The sequence below is a fragment of the Dasypus novemcinctus genome, chromosome 29 (assembly GCF_030445035.2).
Source record: "Dasypus novemcinctus isolate mDasNov1 chromosome 29, mDasNov1.1.hap2, whole genome shotgun sequence".
NCBI lineage: Eukaryota > Metazoa > Chordata > Mammalia > Cingulata > Dasypodidae > Dasypus > Dasypus novemcinctus.
Window position 1 is genome coordinate 12,905,477 of NC_080701.1, and position 19,064 is coordinate 12,924,540.

General features: G+C 52.6%; 1 protein-coding gene across 12 annotated transcripts in view; it reads left to right on the forward strand.

Annotated features, from left to right (window-relative positions):
* The window catches only part of RBPMS (RNA binding protein, mRNA processing factor), a 164,170-nt gene that overhangs the window by 121,751 nt on the left and 23,355 nt on the right, over positions 1-19,064 (forward strand). For 8 of the 12 annotated variants that reach the window (XM_071212631.1, XM_071212632.1, XM_071212629.1 and 5 more), the window contains one exon: positions 16,786-16,916. The exons of 3 other annotated variants lie outside the window; for them this stretch is intronic. In XM_071212631.1, coding sequence (XP_071068732.1) covers positions 16,786-16,916 — 131 coding nt within the window. Of the gene's footprint in view, positions 1-16,785; positions 16,917-19,064 lie in introns of those variants that run through there. One more of the 12 variants, XM_071212636.1, reaches the window with a different exon arrangement.

A 19,064-nucleotide genomic window follows, 5' to 3' on the forward strand; every position in this document is an offset into this window, starting at 1 on the left:
ATTCCTGGGCAGGCTGCTCTTTCTTTTCACTCTGGGCAGCTTTCCTCACGGGCGCACTCCTTGCGCGTGGGGCTCCCCAACGCAGGGGACACCCTTGCGTGGCAGGGCACTCCTTGCGCGCATCAGCACTGCGCATGGCCAGCTCCACACGGGTCAAGGAGGCCCGGGGTTTGAACCGCGGACCTCCCATATGGTAGACGGACGCCCTAACCACTGGGCCAAAGTCCGTTTCCCTGGTTTTGTTTTCTAAACCAAAAAAATTAAGAGATTAACTGAAAATGCATGCCCCAAAGTGCCAGAGTGATGATTCAGGCAGCATTCTGCAGCTCTGTCCAGCAAGGGGCATGTCAGCCCATAGGTTTACTGACACATACTTTCATGAAAACCTTGCTGGTCTGTTTATTTCCGACACCATTTGTCACTTTGGGCCTGATTCTCATCTAAAGCTATTCTAGTGTGGGAAGCGAAGATACCCTGAGAAAAACAATTCTACCTGACAGAACCTTGAGATAAGTTATCATAAACCCTCCATTGGCAGCAGGGACAGGGGAGTAGCAGGTGCAAGAGGCCTGGCGTCCAGGGTGGACTCTCCACCCCGTGCAAGGCTGCCATGGCCATGAGAAGGCTTTTCGGGGGTCTTAGAATGACTTCCCAGGGAAGCGGACTTGGCCCAGTGGTTAGGGTGTCCACCTACCACATGGGATGTCCGCGGTTCAAACCCCGGGCCTCCTTGACCCGTGTGGAGCTGGCCCATGCGCAGTGCTGATGCGCGCAAGGAGTGCCCTGCCACGCAGGGGTATCCCCCGCATAGGGGAGCCCCACGCGCAAGGAGTGCACCCCGTAAGGAAAGCTGCCCAGCGCAAAAGAAAGTGCAGCCTGTCCAGGAATGGTGCCGCACACATGGAGAGCTAGCACAACAAGATGATGCGACAAAAAGAAACAGAGATTCCCGGTGCCACTGATAAGGATAGAAGCAGTCACAGAAGAACAAACAGCGAATGGACACAGAGAGCAGACAACTGGGGGGAAGGGGGGGGCAGGGAAGGGGAGAGAAATAAATAAAAAATAAATAAACCTTAAAAAAAAAAAGAAACTTCCTGTTCTCATCTCTCCTCATCAGTTCTCATTAAAGGTCCAGGGACAACTCTCCACGCAGTTTTCTTCCTCTGAGGCATTTGTAAACTCCTCTCCCGTCGCTCACTAGCTGGTCACATACACAACCTAGTGTCTAGTCATTTACCACCCAGGCCCCACGGTGTACGTGCTGTGGGCTTTTAAGATCTCTTCACCAGACTGTTCCCAGCCCCTGCATCCCAGGCCGGGCCTCAGCACTGTGTGAGACAAGGAAGACTTGGAGAGAGTCCAGCAGAAGGAAATGACTGAAACATTGGGAAGAGGAGTGACCATGAGAAAAGGAAAGGGGAAGCAGGGTTAGCTCTCAGAAGAGACAGACAGGCAGCGGAGGTGGCTCAAGTCATTGGGCGCCTCCCACATGGGAGGCCCTGGGTTTGGTTCCTGGTGCCTCCTAAAAAAAGAGCAGACAAGAACACACACAGAGAGAGCAGACAGTGAGCGCAAACAGCACAGGGGTACGGGGGAGGGGGAGGTGATAAATACATAGAGGATGAGAGAGATGAAGGGAGAACAGCCGTGGTCCCTGGGTCCTTGCTTCAGAGTCATCGTGGTTACGATGGATTCTCTGTAAAGCTGCTTCTGTAATGTTCAGTCCTTCTTTCGTGGTGGCTGCTCTGAGCGGCATGTGACATTACTTTAGGAGGGGTGGTCTAAGGTGCCTCTGCAAGGGGCTTTTGCTCCCCGTAGCTTCCATCCCTCACCTGAGTGGCTGTGAAGTTTTGCTGGCAGAAAGGCTGGAGAAATGGCTGGAGCAAGTGTGCATGAGACACAACGCGACACGTAGGGTGCAGGAGCTCCTGCGGTGCGTTTGCCCAGTGGGTGCCAGGTGGGGAGCTTCCTGTGGGAAAGCCAGTTTACCCTGGTGGTTCAGGAGGTAGAGCTTGTTTCACCGTCGGGCATCCTAAGGTATGAGACATTTAAAAGTAACAGCTGCTGTTATTCTTTCGAGACATTTTGCTAAGCTCTTTATATTCATTATCCCATTTAGCCTGCATAGCCTCTTACGTAAACCCAGTTATTATCCTCATTTTATAAATGAACAATCCAGCTCAGAGAATCTTACAAAGGTGCCCTGGGCCACAGTTGGTACGCTGCCCAGCTGGGGCCCAAACCAGGTGTGTGTCACCACAAGCGCCCGTGGTGCCTGGCTTGTGTGTGAGTGCCTGGGCTGCTGGCCTCCCGGCAGGCCTGGCACACGGCCCCAGCCACCCGGCCCTGGGTGTCTCGGCCTCTCAGGTGGGGCAAGGTCCCTCCCCTTGAGGCTCACTGTGGGTCAGACAGGGCTCGGTCATCGTTCCTCGGCCGGCCCCATTTGCTGGGGCTTCGATGTTTTTCTTCTGTATATCTTTTTATGAAATTTAACAAGCATGAAAATAAGAAAATGATCAATCTTCATATTCTTTTCATTTGTATTTGTTTTTGTAACATTAGGGAAAATAAATGTTCTCATTTTTTCCGTCTTGCGAATAGCCAATAGTTTGTCCCTTTAAAAAAAAAAAAACGACAGAGATAACACATGATCATTGGAGGAATTCAGAAACCATGAATGAGCAAATATATATATATATATATATATATATATAAAATCCACTATCCAGAAACAATCAAAGTAGTAGTATTGAATATGTGTTATATCATGGGAAGTTTTCTAAGTATTGCACATCTCTCTCTCACGCACTTTTTTTTTAGGAGATACCAGGGATTGAACTCAGGACCTCTTACATTAGAAGCAGATGCTCAGCCACTGGGCTACATCCACTCCCCAATGAGAGCTGGTTTTTTTCATGTGCTTTTAGGAGGTACTGGGGATCAAGCCTGGGACCCCATATGTGGGAAGCGAGCACCCAAGCACTTGAGCTACACCCGCTCCCCTTCCATCTCTCACTTAATCCTCACAACAAGCTTTCCAATGTACTGAGAACCAGTACTCTTATTTATCATTTTCAGATGAGAAAATTTGGCCTTCGAATAGTTTAATTCGCCTGTGCAGAGTCACATAGCTGAGTACCAGATCAAACCCAGGGCTCTGTACCAAAACGTATGCCAGTCCCTCACACAAAAGGTGTTGTCTGCGTACGTAGTAATGGAATTGTCCTGTACATATTGTTCTGAAACCAGTCTTCTTTTCTACTTAATGCTTTGTGCACATCTTACCATATTTGGTAACTGCAGGTCTGTACCTCATCATTTTCGGGGGCTGTAATTAACTAGCTCCTCGATTTGAACTTTTAGGTTCTTCCCCCTTTTCCCCAACTAAAAAAAGAAAGTTTTTTACGCTTTTTTATGTTTTTTAATGTAACGTTCTTTGTGATCTATTAACTTTCATTTTAAAAGTGTAAAAAAGATTAAAAAAAAATTTAAAAGAAAGGAAGGAAGGAAGCTCCTCTGACCAGCTTTGTAATGCTGGGGCAGCTGCCGGTTCTGGGTTTCGGGACCTTGCCTGCCCGGGGGTGGTTGGACCGGCCCTTTGGTGCCCAGCTCGGAGGAGATGAAGAAACCCCAGCACGCCTCGTGTCCAGGTGGGCCACCCGCCAAGGCTCTGACGGGCAGGCCTGTGCCTGCCTGCCTCCCCCTCGTTGTGCATCTCAGCTGCCGCGCCTCCCGGGCCCCCTCGTCGAGTCTGAAGGTGGTCAGAGACCCCAGGCCCTCAGGCGGCAGAATCCCCCACCCCGCTTCCTCCTGGCATTTCGGGGCTCCTCAGCAGGCTAGGCTGCCCCCTTCCTGGTGACCCCTGCCTGCCGGCCACTTCCGGGGAAGGAGAGCCTTCTTCAGGGAGAGCTGTTTACGTGAGCGCTGGCCAAGTTTTCACTGTTTATCTTACTGGAAAGTCAACAGTGTGACTGTTAACCTCCTGCACAATTCAAATCTGGGCTTTTTTGTTATGGTTGTTTTTGAACTTGTGGCTGAATTTTTCTGATTTTTCTGAGGCAAAGGAATCGAGAGAAAAAGAAAATAAAGTCTGACCGGTCGGGGGGCTGAGGTGAAGGACACCTGGCATGCTCTCGCAAGCGGGGAGGCCACCCCGCCGCTGGTGGGTGCCCGGGCAGAGCCAGGGGTCCTTGGCCAGGGCCGTGCGAGGCGGTGACATGGACTTTGGGGGCAGGTCTGATTCCCGGGGGCTGGAGGCCAGTGAGGCTGCACGTAGAGAAAGCCTCGTCCTTAAAAAAGAAAGTACACCTCCATCTAGGTCACAAAGCTCTGTCCCCCAGGATCAACGTAATCACAGCAAAAAGGGCTGAACAGAAGCAGGAGGCAGCAAAGAATGAGGAAGAAACGCAGTTAAACATTCGCAGTGGCTGAGGGCACACACTCCAGGGCGCCACTCCCCGCAGCCTCTCCTAGCAGGTGGGGACCCCGGCCCATCGGAGGAACCGAGGGTTTCTTGTAGCCAGGGCTGATTTCCCGGAGCAGGCAGCATGATCTCCTCCCCCAGACTGTAGCGTCACTTCCTTTCCGGTGTGGGTGACACACACTACCCGCACCTCTAATTCTCAACTGATTTTTCTAATGAAAGAGTATATTTTTTATCTGAGGAAACTGAGGCTTGGAGAGAATGAGTAGGTAAGGTTGGACAGCTGACAACATTTACAACTCAAGGACTTAAAGGGGAGAAACACTGGTTTGACTGTTAGGTACAGCCAAGGACATTGCTTTTCACACCATCGGCATATATTTCTGGAATGTCCCAATCTGTATAATACTGATACAAGAAGGCGTTTGTTCTCATGTCCATATCCTTTTCGGTATCCATTTGCTGCTGCCCTAGAGAGTGTACAGCCCTTCTGTGAATCGTCAGATGACAAATGACATCTTCTGATTGCCAGGCCCCATGAAATGAATGAGAAGTTCCGTTTTCAAATAGGGTTTTTCCAAGACATGCTTCTCCCCACCCCACCCCCACCTGGCAACCAGGATCACCAAGATGCATTCAATTAAACAGGAATTACCATTCCAGTCTGTAGATAATCAGGTCCTTCTGTGACTCAGCATCCCTTCCCCAAATCTGAGCTGAGGTAAATACGAGTTGAAGACATTGACCCGAGGTGTGATAAAAGTTGAGAGCGCAGCGCTGACTAGATCAACATTTTCAGATCCTGTGGACTTTATTTATTCAAGCTGGACCTGAGCTGTATTTAACTCTGACTAGCTTATCTCATTATTCTTGACCCATCTTGTGGCCTCACAGTTCAGCATTCTGGGAAGTCTTTTGACTCGGTATCATAGCATTTACAGGTGAAACTGCCTTTCGGTGTAACGCAGAGCCTAAGGCCGCCTCCATTAGCGTGGGGGATCCTGGGAGGGAAAGCAGCTCTCAGAGAGCAGAGGCTGTTTCTGGAAGTAGAGTTTTGCTTAGCCCTCAAATTTCAATCCGAGTTTACAAAACTGAATGACTCTAGGAAGAGGAGTTTGGGTGCAAGGGAGTGCATGTTTCTGAGAATTCTACACACTAGAGACTGTCACCTGTAGACAGGCATTTTCAGGTCCACCAATGGCTTTGTTCCTGCAGACTTTTCACAATAATTGGCAGAAAGAGACGTCGTATTGAAGCGAGTGCTTTCTAGCTACCCTTAAAAGAGATGGTAAAACCACCCCAGCAAAAGGACTGTTTGGAAGCCTTTCCCAGATCCATCAGCATTGTGGTGCTGATCCATCAGGTACAGATGAGTAAGTTCAGATATTGTGGAATTTATTTTCAGGGCTAATAATTGTATCACTTTTGCTTGCCCACAGCCTTTTTTTTCCTTCCCACCCCAAACCAACCTAGGTTAAATTATTTCAAAGATATAAAAATTGTTTGGTTTTAACTTACAAATACGATTTGCAGTTTAACATTAGAAAAACATAGAAAGTGAGTAGTTTGGAGGAGGGAGTTGGGATGCTTCCCTAGGAATGTAGACTCTGGAAGCAAATTCTTTAGATTCATGTCCCTCCACCTCCTTACGTGACCTTGGACAAACCAGTAAAATCTCCAGACCTGGATTTCTTCTGTAAAATGGAAATATCTGTTTCCCAGCTCTAAGGGTATGGGGAGATCAAATGAGATACTTGGCACGTGAAGGATCTATTATAGATAAGTATAAAATAATTGATCTTATACTAACATAGTCTTAAAATAAAATCTCTGTGATTCAACAGTTTTACAGATCTTTTTCCACTTAGTAATATTTTAGATATATTTTCAAATAGCTAAGTAAATCAACCTCAGTCTTACAGAAACCCATTAAATGAATGTGCCTTAGTTTTTCTAACCATTTTCCTACTCACAGACATTTTGATATTTTCCCCCATTTTCTAGTTATTGTAACAATTCTATAGCCTTTGAGATATCCTACTGTAGAAATTTGTATCCATCAATGTAGGCTAAAGATCTAGAACTAAAGTTGCTAACCAAAGGGTATCAATATTTAAACTATTAAATTCTCTATTTCACTGGAATAGACAGCTCCCCCAATTATTTTTAGCGTAGTAGTCGTAGTAACTGACAATTATTGTTACCGACACAGCAGGGGACCTTTTTAGAATGATGTCGATTTGAGTGGCACTCTGATGATACTCAGATCCCGTCATCTCTATCATTTCCAACTAGGTTTAGATGTTCTCATTATTTGGGGATTTCCTTCATCCCCCAGGTAGCATGCAGGACCTGGAACGGTTGTGGCTCAGGACAGCAGGTTCACCCGTGGGACTTTTCTGGCATTGACCACGTGCACAAGTCACCTACAGTCATCTGGCTGTGGTGGATCCCAGCCCTGGCCGTAGTTAGGGCACTGCCTGGCGGCAGTCACGGCTGCATCTAGAACCCTGGGGGTCAGGAGGCTGGAAGAGGGAGGATATTCTGCCCAGGTGGGTTTGTTAAACTTGTTATTGTGGTAAAGCACCTCAATCAGAAAGATGAGAAAGGCTGCAGAGCGCCCGCTCAGCTTTCATGGATGTGTTCACTTTTGTGATGGCAGCTCAGAATTGAATTTCTCGGGGTCTGTATTACAGTTCTAGTTGATATCACTTAGTAAAATAGGAACAACAAAATTTTTCAGCTAGAGTTAATGGCATTTTACTCCAGTAGCTCTGGATTATCTGTTTAAGCCTGACACCTCTCCGTCTGTGGCCTCTCTCCTTTCAGGGGCTGTTGGCTGGAATGGTGCCTGGGCAGCGAATGGCAGCAGGAGCTGTGAACGAGTGCCTGGCTTTTGTCGTTCTGTTAGGATGGAGAGATGAAACCAGTGGCCTAGGTTCACCACGTTACGTGGTGGTTCAGAGCTCGGCTCTAGAGTCAGGCTTCCCGGCCGTGGGCCTGTCACTTAGCTTGGCCAAGCCCCCAGCACCCCCCATTTGTGGCTTGGGGATAATAACAGTACTTACCTCTTAAGGACGTCGGAGATTGAGTAAGTTAGAGTCTGTTTCCCATGAAGCATGCACTGTGTAAACATCCTTCTATTGCCGTTCAGTGTTGTAGCCCCACAGGGGAAGCCCACGCTGCCCTCCTGTAGGATACTGAAACCCCTTTCTAATCTCAATTAGTCACCACAGCCTGGAACCAGTCTCTTCTTGTTCTGGGCAAGAATAGAGACAAAATACATGGAAGAACTGATCGGATCGCTCTCGACTAGAAAGACGGAGGGGCGGTTACGTTACACAAAAGGGGCTGATCGGGAGCAGAGCTGGCTCAAGCCGCCGAGCACCTGCTTCCCACATGGGCGGCCCCGGTTCTGTTCCAGGTGCCTCCTGAAAAAGAAAAAAATGAGAACAGCTAAGTCAGGAGAGCCGCGTGGCTCAGTGGTTGAGCTCAGGCTACCCACAAACAAGGTCCTGGGTTCAATCTCTGGAACCTCAAAAAAAAGGGGGGGGGTCTGATCCATCAGAGGGTCCATTCACTCAGGAAGTAGCTCCCGAGGGCCTGCTGGGGCCACACGTGCACCGGGCCCTGGGGGTACACTGGCAACTCCATGGTACAGTTTTCTGCCCACTTGAAGCTTACCAAGGTCTCTATTTAGTGGGGGGTGGCAGGGGCGGGCAGAGTGTGCGGAGCAAATGTCTTAGGTTGTTCTGATGATATAAAACGAGTGCTTTCTGCTCGTGTAGCTCTTGTAAGACATCCGGGTTGGACTGCATCTTGAAGAAATCCGTGCTCCCTCAAGAGAGACAGCCGATCCTCTCCTCCCCGGGAATGGAATTGCCTGGGGAAGCTCTGGGGGAAAGAAAAGGCGCTATGGCCACGAGCAAGAGTAGAGAGCAGTCGTGGCTAGTCCAGGAAGGCCCTGGAGCAGCGGCTTCTTCCTGCTCCTGCTCCAGCTTCCTTTCCACTCTCCTTGGATGGTGCGGGGTGGCTTCTGGGTGGGAAGGAGAGAGCAGTGGCGCTCAGAGGAACGGCCGAAAATCATAGCTGGACAGGAGGCAACTCTAGGCCAGTGGCAGAAGAATTCCCTGGGCATACTTATTTCGTAGGTCTGTGTTTGCACCTGCAGGCTCCAGGAACACTGTTAGGAGAGAAATGCGGGAGAGGGGAGAGAGGGCAGGGTATTAGGAGCCAGCTGAAAGCCGGGAGGCTGTTTCAGCCGTCCAGGTGAGCGCTGCACCGGATGGAAAGGTAGCGAGAAATACACCATGGAGCACGATCACGGAAAGACGGGCAGTGCGGGCACTGGCTCGAGTCAGCTTCCCCAGAGCATCTAAGGGGCGCCTTATGGGTACCTCCCCCTGGGGTCATCCTGAGGCTTGAAGGCGGTGCCAAGTAGAGCACCCGGGACCCGCTCTTCTTCCCTGTGATGAGAGCTGCTGTCACCTGCGATTAGCTATTATTACTAGTGGAACCAGCAGGAGCGTCACTTTTGCCATCTTCTTGTTATAGGGCTCAGTTTGGATGTGGGATGTGAAAGAGGTTTTGAACCTGAGTCATTGCAATAAAGTAGCATTGGAGACAAGATGCAAAACTGGTTGGAGAGTGACAGTTTGAGTGGAGTAGAGTGTGATGGGTTTAGGGTGTCTGGAAGGGAGTAGAAGTGAGAGCTGCAGGTGTGGGAGTTGCCCTGCCTAGAATTCACCCCTGAAGTGGTGGGACCAGCTGAGGTCCCTGGTGAAGGGCGGGAAGTGGAGGGGGCCTGAGGACAGATTGGGGTTCTCTTGGTGTCTGCTGTACTTCCTGGGCTCACGGCCATCTGTGGGAGTCCTCGACTCCCCGGTGAGCCTCTCCGCAGCCTTTGATTAGCTTCTGTCATGCATATCTTCGCCATCACCGGTGAAGGTGTGTGACCCTCCACGAGGTCCAGGGGAACTGGGCGCTGGGCGTGGGTGACATTCCAGCGATGACACCAGGCAGCGTGTCCTAATGGAATGGTCCTCAAAAGTGGCCCAGGGCGGGTTTGGAAAGGTTGACTTGGCAGGCGTGGACCCACCCCTTGCTGGGAGGTATGTGAGTGGGAGTTGATTGCTCAAGAAGCCCTGATTTACTTTTCTTGTTTCAATTTGATTTTTTTTTTTTTCCATTAAAAACGGAATTTTTTTCACCGTCTTTGGGCCCCCCGTGTCATGGCCGCTGTTTTTTCTGGCTGAGTTCTTCATCCACAGGCAGGCTCTCCTGAAGGAGCCTGTCTGTGAGCGTATAATAAATGGGGCGTGCTGAGAGGTGGCGGGGGGAGCAGCTGCATTCCAGGGTTCCCCCTCACTAGGGGTGGGGTACCACCTGACCACCCGTCCCAGGGGTGGGGCCTGGAGCTGGAGAGCTAAGTCCACCAGTCAGCAGAGCCTTCTGTGCCTCGGGTCTCTCTTTGTTAAGGTCAGGACACCTGCGTCTGCCCTTCCCACCCCAAGCTCTTCTAATGAGAGGCCAACCTAAGGAGGAATGTGCAAGGGAAGAGGGGGCGTTCAGCAGGACAGACAGACACTCCCAGCTAGGCTAGGGAGGAAGAGAGGCTTTTCCCTGCAGGAGCTGTACAAGCTCAAATCTGCCTCCCCCTTAAGGGTTTTTCTTACCTGTTGAAACAAAGACAGTTACTTATCAGGATGACATTCCCAAGGAGGGTCCAGAAAAATTAGTTTTTTTACTTAATCTTAAAATATGCAAGGTACCTGCAGGGGTTGGGCAATCTTGAGGTGACAAGGATGGGAGATGTGAAGATACAGATAATGACTGATATCAGTAAAGATAACAAGTGAGGTGAAGCAGATTGGCTCAACAGATAGAGCATCCCCCTACCACGTGGGAGGTCCAGGGTTCAAACCCAGGGCCTCCTGACCCATGTGGAGCTGGCCCATGCGCAGTGCTGACACGCACAAGGAGTGCCCTGCCACGCAGGGGTGTCCCCCGCATAGGGGAGCCCCATGGGCAAGGAGTGCACCCCGTAAGGACAGCCACCCAGTGTGAAAAAGTGTGCAGCCTGCCCAGGGTGGCACTGCACACACGGAGAGCTGACACAAGATGATGCAACAACAAGAGACACAGATTCCTGGTGCCACTGACAAAAATATAAATGGACACAAAAGAACACGCAGTGGATGGACACAGAGAGCAGACAACTGGGAGGAGGCAGGGAAGGGGAGAGAAATAAATAAATAAAAATCTTTAAAAAAAAAGATAACAAGCAGAGTTAAACATTTTTGGTGGAACTAAATCTGGTTAGCTCTGCGTGGTCACATTGAACTTCTCTAACATTCTAAGGTTCAGTACGGTGCCTTACTATTTAAGCTTTCCTGGGCTTTTCTCGTGCTATGTATAAAAATGTATACAAACGTAAGGTGTTACTACAACAGGGCTAAAAGGTCATCTTATTTCTTGTTTTGAGAGTTAGCGTTTATTATACATTCTTTCACATCCATCTTCTTTATGTGCGTGTTTCTATTCCTCACAGGATTGAATTAGCCACCATCTGAGAGTCGCCCCTCTGAAGGGCTGGATGGATGTGCTTTTTCCTTAAGACAGATCCAGCAGGCTGACGTCTTGGCAGTTCCTGGGGCGCTACACTGGACAGTGGGCTGAGTGAAAGGGACGAGCTTCCAGGCCTGCGGGTCATGCTGCGAGGGGGGGTGGCGCAGGTGCTCCAGGAAGGAGGGGGGGCACTTCTCACAGACCTGGTCAGGGGAGTCCCCCCTCCCCCCGCAAGTGACACCTCGGGAGTCCTCTGGAGGGGGAGGAGGAGGTGAGGGGGCAGTGTGTGCACAGCGAGAGGACAGGGCACGGGCAAGGCACAGAAATGACTGCTCCCAGGCCGTGAGGGTGACAGCAGGCGACCGCAGGCGAGAGCAGGTGAGAGGGGTCTGGAGAGGAAGACTCGAGCCACACCCAGGCCCGGGCACTTGTGGCCACAGCGTGGAGTTCAGGCACGAGCCAGAGCGCGGCCAGGAAATCGTAGAAGGTTTTAAGAGGCGAGCGATGCCGTCGATGGTGGTATATTTAACGGCGTCCTGGCCACGGCGTGGCGGTGGTGTGGAAGTCGAGAGAGGTTCGATTGTTGCGTATAGAAAGGCCAGGACTCAGGAATGATTTTGAGAAGGAAAAATGGTTTACTGATAGCCGACCGGACTGGGGAGCTTTCTGTTTCAAACCCGAGCCTCAAACAAGATTTTCAAGTTCCTTTTATACAGGGTGGGGAGTCAAATGGTGCTTTTATCAAAGAAAACTACTTTCTTTGTTAGTTAAGTGTTTGCCTGAGTACCAGGCAGGTTTTGATTTAACATATCTTCCACATTTCAGGTGAGCTTGAATTAGCATCTTGCCCACATTCTGTCTGGATGCAACTTTGAGTGCACATTTAGTCTTACATCCTTTCTGAACATTCAAAGCCCATATCACTTAACTGGATTCCTAGAGACTAGCACACTTGGATACAGAATGAGATGATTTTGAATTTATGCACAGGCTATATTTCCCACTTGAGGCCAAGTCCAAGTTCCCTTAAGCTTCGGCATCACATCGGAGTCTCCCTGGACTGACTGGTATGTATATAGCATTTGCATTGCTAAATGGCCTCCCAGGACTGGAGTCGTTGCCATGGTCACCAAGGGCAGGACTGTAGCCTTTCACTGTCCCACACCCACAAGTCAGGACACAAAGGGACCAACAGCCCCCACCCAGAGCCCACATCAGCAGCAGGAGGCTGTGGAGGGGCCTCTGCAGTCATCCAGTGGCAGTTGTGCCAAGCGGACGAGGGGACTGACGTCACCAGACCTCGTGGTAGCGGGATGCTCTGGGTTCTGGGCTCATGTCGTATAAAGGAATTTAGGGACATGCCATGGGGCAGGCAGGGAGTAAAGAGACCGGGTGTGGGCGTGCTCCAGGGTGAGGTGCAGGCGTGGGCAGGTTGCAAGTTCTTGGGCAGCCCTCCCTCTTCCTCACTGCACCCAGAGGGCTGGGCCCAGCTGAGTCCAGGAAGATGCCGGGTCCTCACGCGGGCGCTGTTTCTGCAAGTCCTTGTCTCCGTCCAGGTGGCTGTGGACTGGAAGCTTCACCTGTCTGCACCTTTGCTTCCCCCTGTAAAATGAAAGGCTGATCACAAGGAGCTCTTTCGACTTAAACCTTCTACAGAGACCTCCCAGTTCTTTCTTTTCAAAGTGTTTGGACGGTGGAGTTGGGGAAGTTTTCCGTTGTTTTTCAGACTCTGATTTGAGCTCTCAGGAAAAGGCCTGTTCAGATGTAGCTTGTGAGCCCTCCACTTTATCCTCAGGGTGCAGAAAGAGCGACCTGGTGCAGCAGGAAAGGATTTACCCAGGCAAAGAGCCCTGGGGCCTCCTGCTCGCTGGGGCAGGGGGGCTCAAGAGCCGCTTTTGTCAGGAGTCGCACCCTCTCCCTGAACTCCGCATTGGCCTTGAGCTGCAGCCAGCTCTGCCCTTTTCAGCCTCCCAGCCTGTGAGGTTTGAGCACGGCCACGGCCGGGCGGGACGGTGAAATCAGCAGAGCTGTGCTGCCCCGTCGCTTCAGCTTTTACAGTTTTCCCAAGAGCACATTCTGCCCAGTACCACTTCCAGGATCGAAGGGTTGTGTGTCGGTCTCCGTGTCCTCGGCCTCACCTGAAACGCAGGTGTCTGGGCCTGCTCCGCAGCTGGGGGTGCCCGGCTTGCTCTGTAACCACCTGGCTCTGAGCCAAGCACCGCACGTTGGGCGGAGGCTGCTTCAGTTCTCCAAGTTTCTCTCCCCAAACAAGGCCAGGAGTATTGCCTTCGGCTGCGTTTTCTTTCCTGGAGTGTTTGTTTCATTCATTCGTTCAACAACCTGCTGGGTAACAGGTAACCAGGCTACGCTCTCTGAAAGCAAAAATGTGTAAGGCCTGGCCTAAGCGGCTGAGAGTAAATAGGAAAGACAAGTGAAAACTTCTGGTCGTGGTTCTCAGACGGGCGCCTGCATCAGAATCACCCCGAGGGCTTGTTAAACCAGTGCTCGCTGGCCCCGACCCAGCAGTTTCTGGTTCTGTAGGTATGGGGTGGGGCCAAATTTGCATTTCTCACCAGCTCGCAGGTGATGCTAATGCCATGCAGGTAAGAAGATGATTTCGGGGGTGGGGCAGGGCTCAGCAGCCCAGGTTTACTTGCTTGCCTCCTGTTGTTTTACCTCTCCTGTGGCCGGGGCAGCCCTTCACCTGGCCGCAGAAGCGCCTTCCAGCGTCCAGAGCACTGCTGGTAACTTCAGAAACCGAAACCTGAGTCAGTCCAGGGAGCCTGTTTCGTTGTTCTTTGTTTCTCTTTCTGCCCTGCTCTGGCTCCTCGTTGCCCTCCCTCCCTCAGGTGGGTTTCCAGGAGCTGCAGGAATGAGTTCAGACTTCCTGAGTTTGAAGAGGTGCTTGCTTTGAAAACTGCGCCTGGTGAGAGCGGCTGTGAGAGGAGTGTGCACTCTGTGTTCTCAGGAATCCTGTTCCAGGGGGACTTTGTATCCTGGGGCTGAGGGCTCCCAGACAACCCCTTTACCAACTGTAAAGGTCTCATTTGGTCTAATTAGACCAAAATAACCACACTGTCATTTAAAGGGGTGTCGGAGGAAAATTACTTTGAAGAAAAGCTCTCACTGCATTTATTTATTTACCTGTTTGTTTCTCTATTTAAATGTTGTGTGCCTGGAGCGCTCAGTAGGACTTTTTATTTATTTATTTATTTGTTTGTTTGTTTGTTTTTAGAGGTGCCAGGGATTGAATCCAGGACCTTGTATGTGGGTCCTTTAACAAAGGAAATAGCAGTATAACTTTGAACACTCTCTAGAATTTTCCGTCTGATACTATCCAGTTCAGCAAACGTTTCCGGACATGAAGTGCCGGGCCCGGAGCTGGCCCAGGGTGCAGGCATGAGGACGCTCTTGGCCCCGCCTTCCCGGCGCCCTCCTTGCCCTCATTTCCCAGCACCCTCGAGCCCGGAAGGTCCCACTGGCCTCTTCCGGAGCAGCCTCCTGCTTACCACGTGGCTCTTGAGAGTTAGAGTAACTCGCCTCCTCCACAGGGGAGACGGGAGGCGATCAGACATCTCGGGGATTTATGGTCAGGTGTAGGCTCACCCTAATCTCCCTCAGGCCTCTGCCCGACTGCCTGACTGTCTTATTACTCAGCACATTTGGGTTCATGGCATCTGGAAGCAAATCCTCTCTCTTCTGTTGGGTTGTTTTTCATACAAAAGTTAATCAGGGAATTGGCTCTGAACATCAGTATAAACCGAGTGGGCAGCAGTGCCCTAGGATGGAAATGGGGCAGTGCCCGGGATACAGCACGTCCTCCAGTCAGGCTGCCCTTGCGTTCTCGTCCCCCTCCTCTCCACTGTTTACCTCCGTAGGCTCAGACACCTTGATATTATTTTCTCTTAAAGAATGTACGTTCTTTCATTTTTAAAGCCTTCTGGAAGGAACACCTACTGGTCAGGTGAAAGCCCCCTGCCAGCCAGTCCCTGTTATGTGGGAGAACGGGGAAGGACCTCTAGGCACTGCTGGCCACGCATGTCCCTCTGAGTGGGCTTGTCCATGGGACCACAGCGGGCCAGGCGCGGGGGCTTGGATATGTGCACTGGATCTTGGGACTTTTTTTTAGAGACTCGGGATGTCTTAAAATAGCATCGTAGCTAAAATAACAATAACAACAACAACAGTAATAGCATGCCATTCCTGAGAGCAGTTGTTTTAAGACCTGGGACCTCAGTCCTGCCAAATGGTTAGTTTCCACTAGCTGGGCTCCCACCAGAGCCGCCGGTGGCAGTCACGTGGCCGCATCACGGTGGGCAACGCAAGGGCCTCTCCAGGGGGTTCCCTGAGCCTCAGGCATCAGCCACCTAAGCACACCCTAGGCCTGCAGGAGGCTGGCAGGGCTGCTGCTCCCCTCCACAGAAGAGCCAGCGGCATCAGCGCCCCAGTCCCGGGGGAGGCATTTCCACTGCCCTGCCGGGAGATGGCCACAGCAAATTCAGCCACGCTGTTGGGTCCCCTGTCATAGCTGGAAATGGTTGCAGGCCGCCCTCTGAATGGGGAGTGGTCATCGATCCGCTCTGACTCCTGCCTCCCCGCCCAGGTCTCGCCCTGGCGTGGCAGCCCCACACGGGCCCAGCTGCTTCCTGGTGGCCCCACAGAGCCGTCCCCACGTCACATCCAGCAGCGCGGGTTTCTGTGTCTAGTCCTCACTGAGCGCTGCTCGTTCTCTGGGGCAGTGAGGGGGTGTGAGGGAGCTGAGGGCCTGGGTCAGTTTTAGATGGTGGAAGGAGGGAAGTGACTGTTGACCTTGAGCCCATGCACTGTAGACTTCCAGAAAGTTCTCCGAGGCAGATCACTGGTGGCTTTTTCGAGTCGCCGTTCCCTGGCTCCTCCAGCAGTCCTGGGTGGCATCCCGGCCCCCTTGAGCTCAGATGTTGACAGGGGATAGAAGCCTACGTGGCCGCCACGGCTTCGCGGGGTCCGAGCTCACAGTTCCTGAGTGGCGTTCTTTTGCCTTTGCCGAGGAGCCCCTCGTGTAGCTGTGACTCTCACTGATGGCTTCCTGGCACGCTCCGCAGCACCCGCACTCACCCCCAGGCTGGCAGAAGCGCAGCTCGACCTGCACGGAATCGAGCTGCCGAGGCGCCCTTAGCCCGGCAGGGGCGATGTGACTCACGCGCTTTCCCTCCAGAGAAAGTACAGCCAATGTCAACAGCACCCGAAAACGCTCTTCTTTGCATCTCTTCGGGGCTTATCTTTAATCAGGGGATCCAGGACTTTTCGTTTCCATTGTCTGGAGTGTTGACATCGAAAGTGCCCTGAGTTCACAGTGTTCCGCCGAGGGCCACCTGGAAAATGCTCGATGATCACGAGCACTTGTCTGTACTAACTGTAACTGCCACACAGAAAGGTCTCCCAGTTCTGATCTGTCGGCGTCCTGCCAGCGAGGTGTTCCCAGGGCCGTGCGGTGGGCTCTCGTGGGGGTCTCCTCTTCGTTCTTCTCCACGACACCCCCGTGGCTGGATGGCGCGGGGACTCCCCGCTGTTGTCGGGCTTCCCAGCCACAGCTGCGAAGGGTCCTGGTCCATCCCAGCAGCGCCCCCAGGGGCGCCCCCAGCGGGCCGGGCAGGCAGCAGGTGCTGGGCGCCGTTCCCCGACGGGGCGGGGGCAGAGCCCGCAGGTCCTTAGTGACCGCAGTTGCGCTTCGGCCACGGATGGGGGCTCGGGGTGGTGGGTGTTTTGTTTTCTGATTTGAAACCACTAACTCTTCCCTTATTCTTTTCTTGCAGATGAGCTCACAGTGCCTGCACTTTACCCCAGTAGCCCTGAAGTGTGGGCCCCGTACCCTCTGTACCCGGCGGAGTTAGCGCCTGCTCTACCTCCTCCTGCTTTCACCTACCCCGCTTCACTGCATGCCCAGGTAATTTGTCCCCTCGGCCACGACTTCACGCACTCCACCCCCAGGCCCTTCAGACCGGGTTCCCCCAGCACACCGTACGACTAACACCTCCAGCTAACAGACCCGCCCCCGGAGACCACCGCTCCCCCTACACCCGGCGGCCTCCCCCCCAGACCGTACGAGCCCGGCTGGCGGCAGTGACGCCTCCCACTGCCTGATGTCTGCCCCCAGCGGCACCGCTCTCCTCCTCCCGGACCTCACCTCGAGCCACACACGGGGGCCGGGCCGGGGAGCCCCCAGGCCCAGGCAGCTGGAGGCTCCGGCGGAGCACGGGCCTGTGCGCCTCGCGTCGGGGCGCAGGAAGCAGGCGTGTCTGCGTGTGCTTCTGCGTGTTGGGAGGTCTCTGCTCTTGGGTGCTAGTCAAAGAGGAAGGTTTGGCGTTCCTAAGAGGACGACTCGTGCTCTCTTAATCTGTTAAGGAAATGAGGAAGGGTTGGTCTCCCCATTTTTAGGAAGCCCTGTAGAAAAGGAGGTGCAGCGTGTGTCCAGAGCGCACTTAGAGGTCCAGGAGAGCCCTCGCCCGGCTGGCTGGCTTTCTTCCTGAACGGGCTGTGTTTCATAGACCCCTTGTTTCCCCACCAACATGCCTGTCTACACTCGCCCTCCTCTGCCCTTGGAGAAGTTCCTCATAGCTTGACTTGTGGTGCAAGTGGCTGTGATCAAGCGAGGGTTCGACTCGTAGTTTGGCTTGAAGGACAAGGCGTATCAAGGCAGAGCAAAAGAACACGGGTTTCATTTTTCGTGCTGCACTCGAGCTCCTCTAAGTAGGGAAGCCTGGTTTTTAAGAAACCACTGCACTGGACAGGAGGGGTTTTCATTTGTGCGTTTAGTTTAGCATCTACTTACCAGGCTGAATGAAATAAACAGCTTCCTTCGGACTTAAAACTCTCTCACGTTTCACTCTGTCGCCTGACACCTGAGCAGCCCCACCCAGGGCCCTTGGAAACCAGGCCCTGCGGCCTCGGCAGTGACCGCCCTTCCTCGCTCTTCTGGCCACGCTGCCTGTCGGTGCTTTGTGCGTGGGCAACCTGGCTTCCCGGGCTGCTGTCCCGGCGCGCCCAGGCGCAGTGCAGGCAGAGTCGAAGAGAAGGCCCGGCAGTGGTTGCCCACTGTGTTGGGAGAAGGAGGTAGAAAGTGGGACCTTTGTGGGACAAGGGTAGTAGATGATGGTGGCCGGAGCACAGAAGAGGCAGAAGGAGCAGTGACTAACAGCTCCTCCGGGTTATTCTGAGACCGCCTGCCCGTTTTCCGTCTCCCACTGCTGCTTGCACCTTTTGCCTGGGTCACCACTTGGTCACCCTCGTGACAGTAGTTAGCCAGGGTACGGGGAGGTGGTGGAGCGCTCGCCTCTGGATATCTTCTCTTGAGCCACCGGCATGTCCCCCGGGCTCTGGGTGACTTTGTAGATGACACGAGTAACCACCGGAGCCCTTCGGTCTGTCTGTCTGTCGTCCCTCACCCCTCTGCAGGTGGTGTGTCTCTACTACTGCTCTCCTCTTGCAAGGCTGCCTATTTTCCTTTTTTATTACCGTGTTCCTAATACAGATCCATTGGCCGTTAAGGCAGAAGTTAATAAAATGCCGTGCAGCAGCACCAAGTTGGCATGGTCTTTTGAATAGCCATGGCTTTGGTTAGCCAGCAGCAGAGCCTTCTGTTCACCAGGAAAACCATGAGTTGACAGTGGCCAGAGGGGCCTGGGGGCAGTGGCTTTGGGCATGCCATCTGGGTAATGGATGGCATCAGGAGTGAGTCCAGGGCCGTGATAGAAGAGGGATCTAAAGAGCCTGTGCCCTTGTGCAGAAGGATGGGGGGACAGTGGCCAGAGGAGAATGGATCAACCATGGGACGTAGCGGTGGGACCCTCCGGGGAGCACTTCCTTGACCGGAAGGTTTTCCTGCCCTGGGGTCCACTTGGCTTTGCCAAAGCTGTCCTAGGTCTGGTGGACACAAGCGAGCGCCACGTGCTCAGCCCCATTCCTGTTTGGAGTCCTTCCCAGGGCAGGCTTGGGCTCCAAATACTAAAGACTCTTGAGCAAATAGGATGATTTCAGTTTATGTGAGAGTCACAGAGGCTTTACCGATCAGCCAGCCTGACCCATTTGACAGATG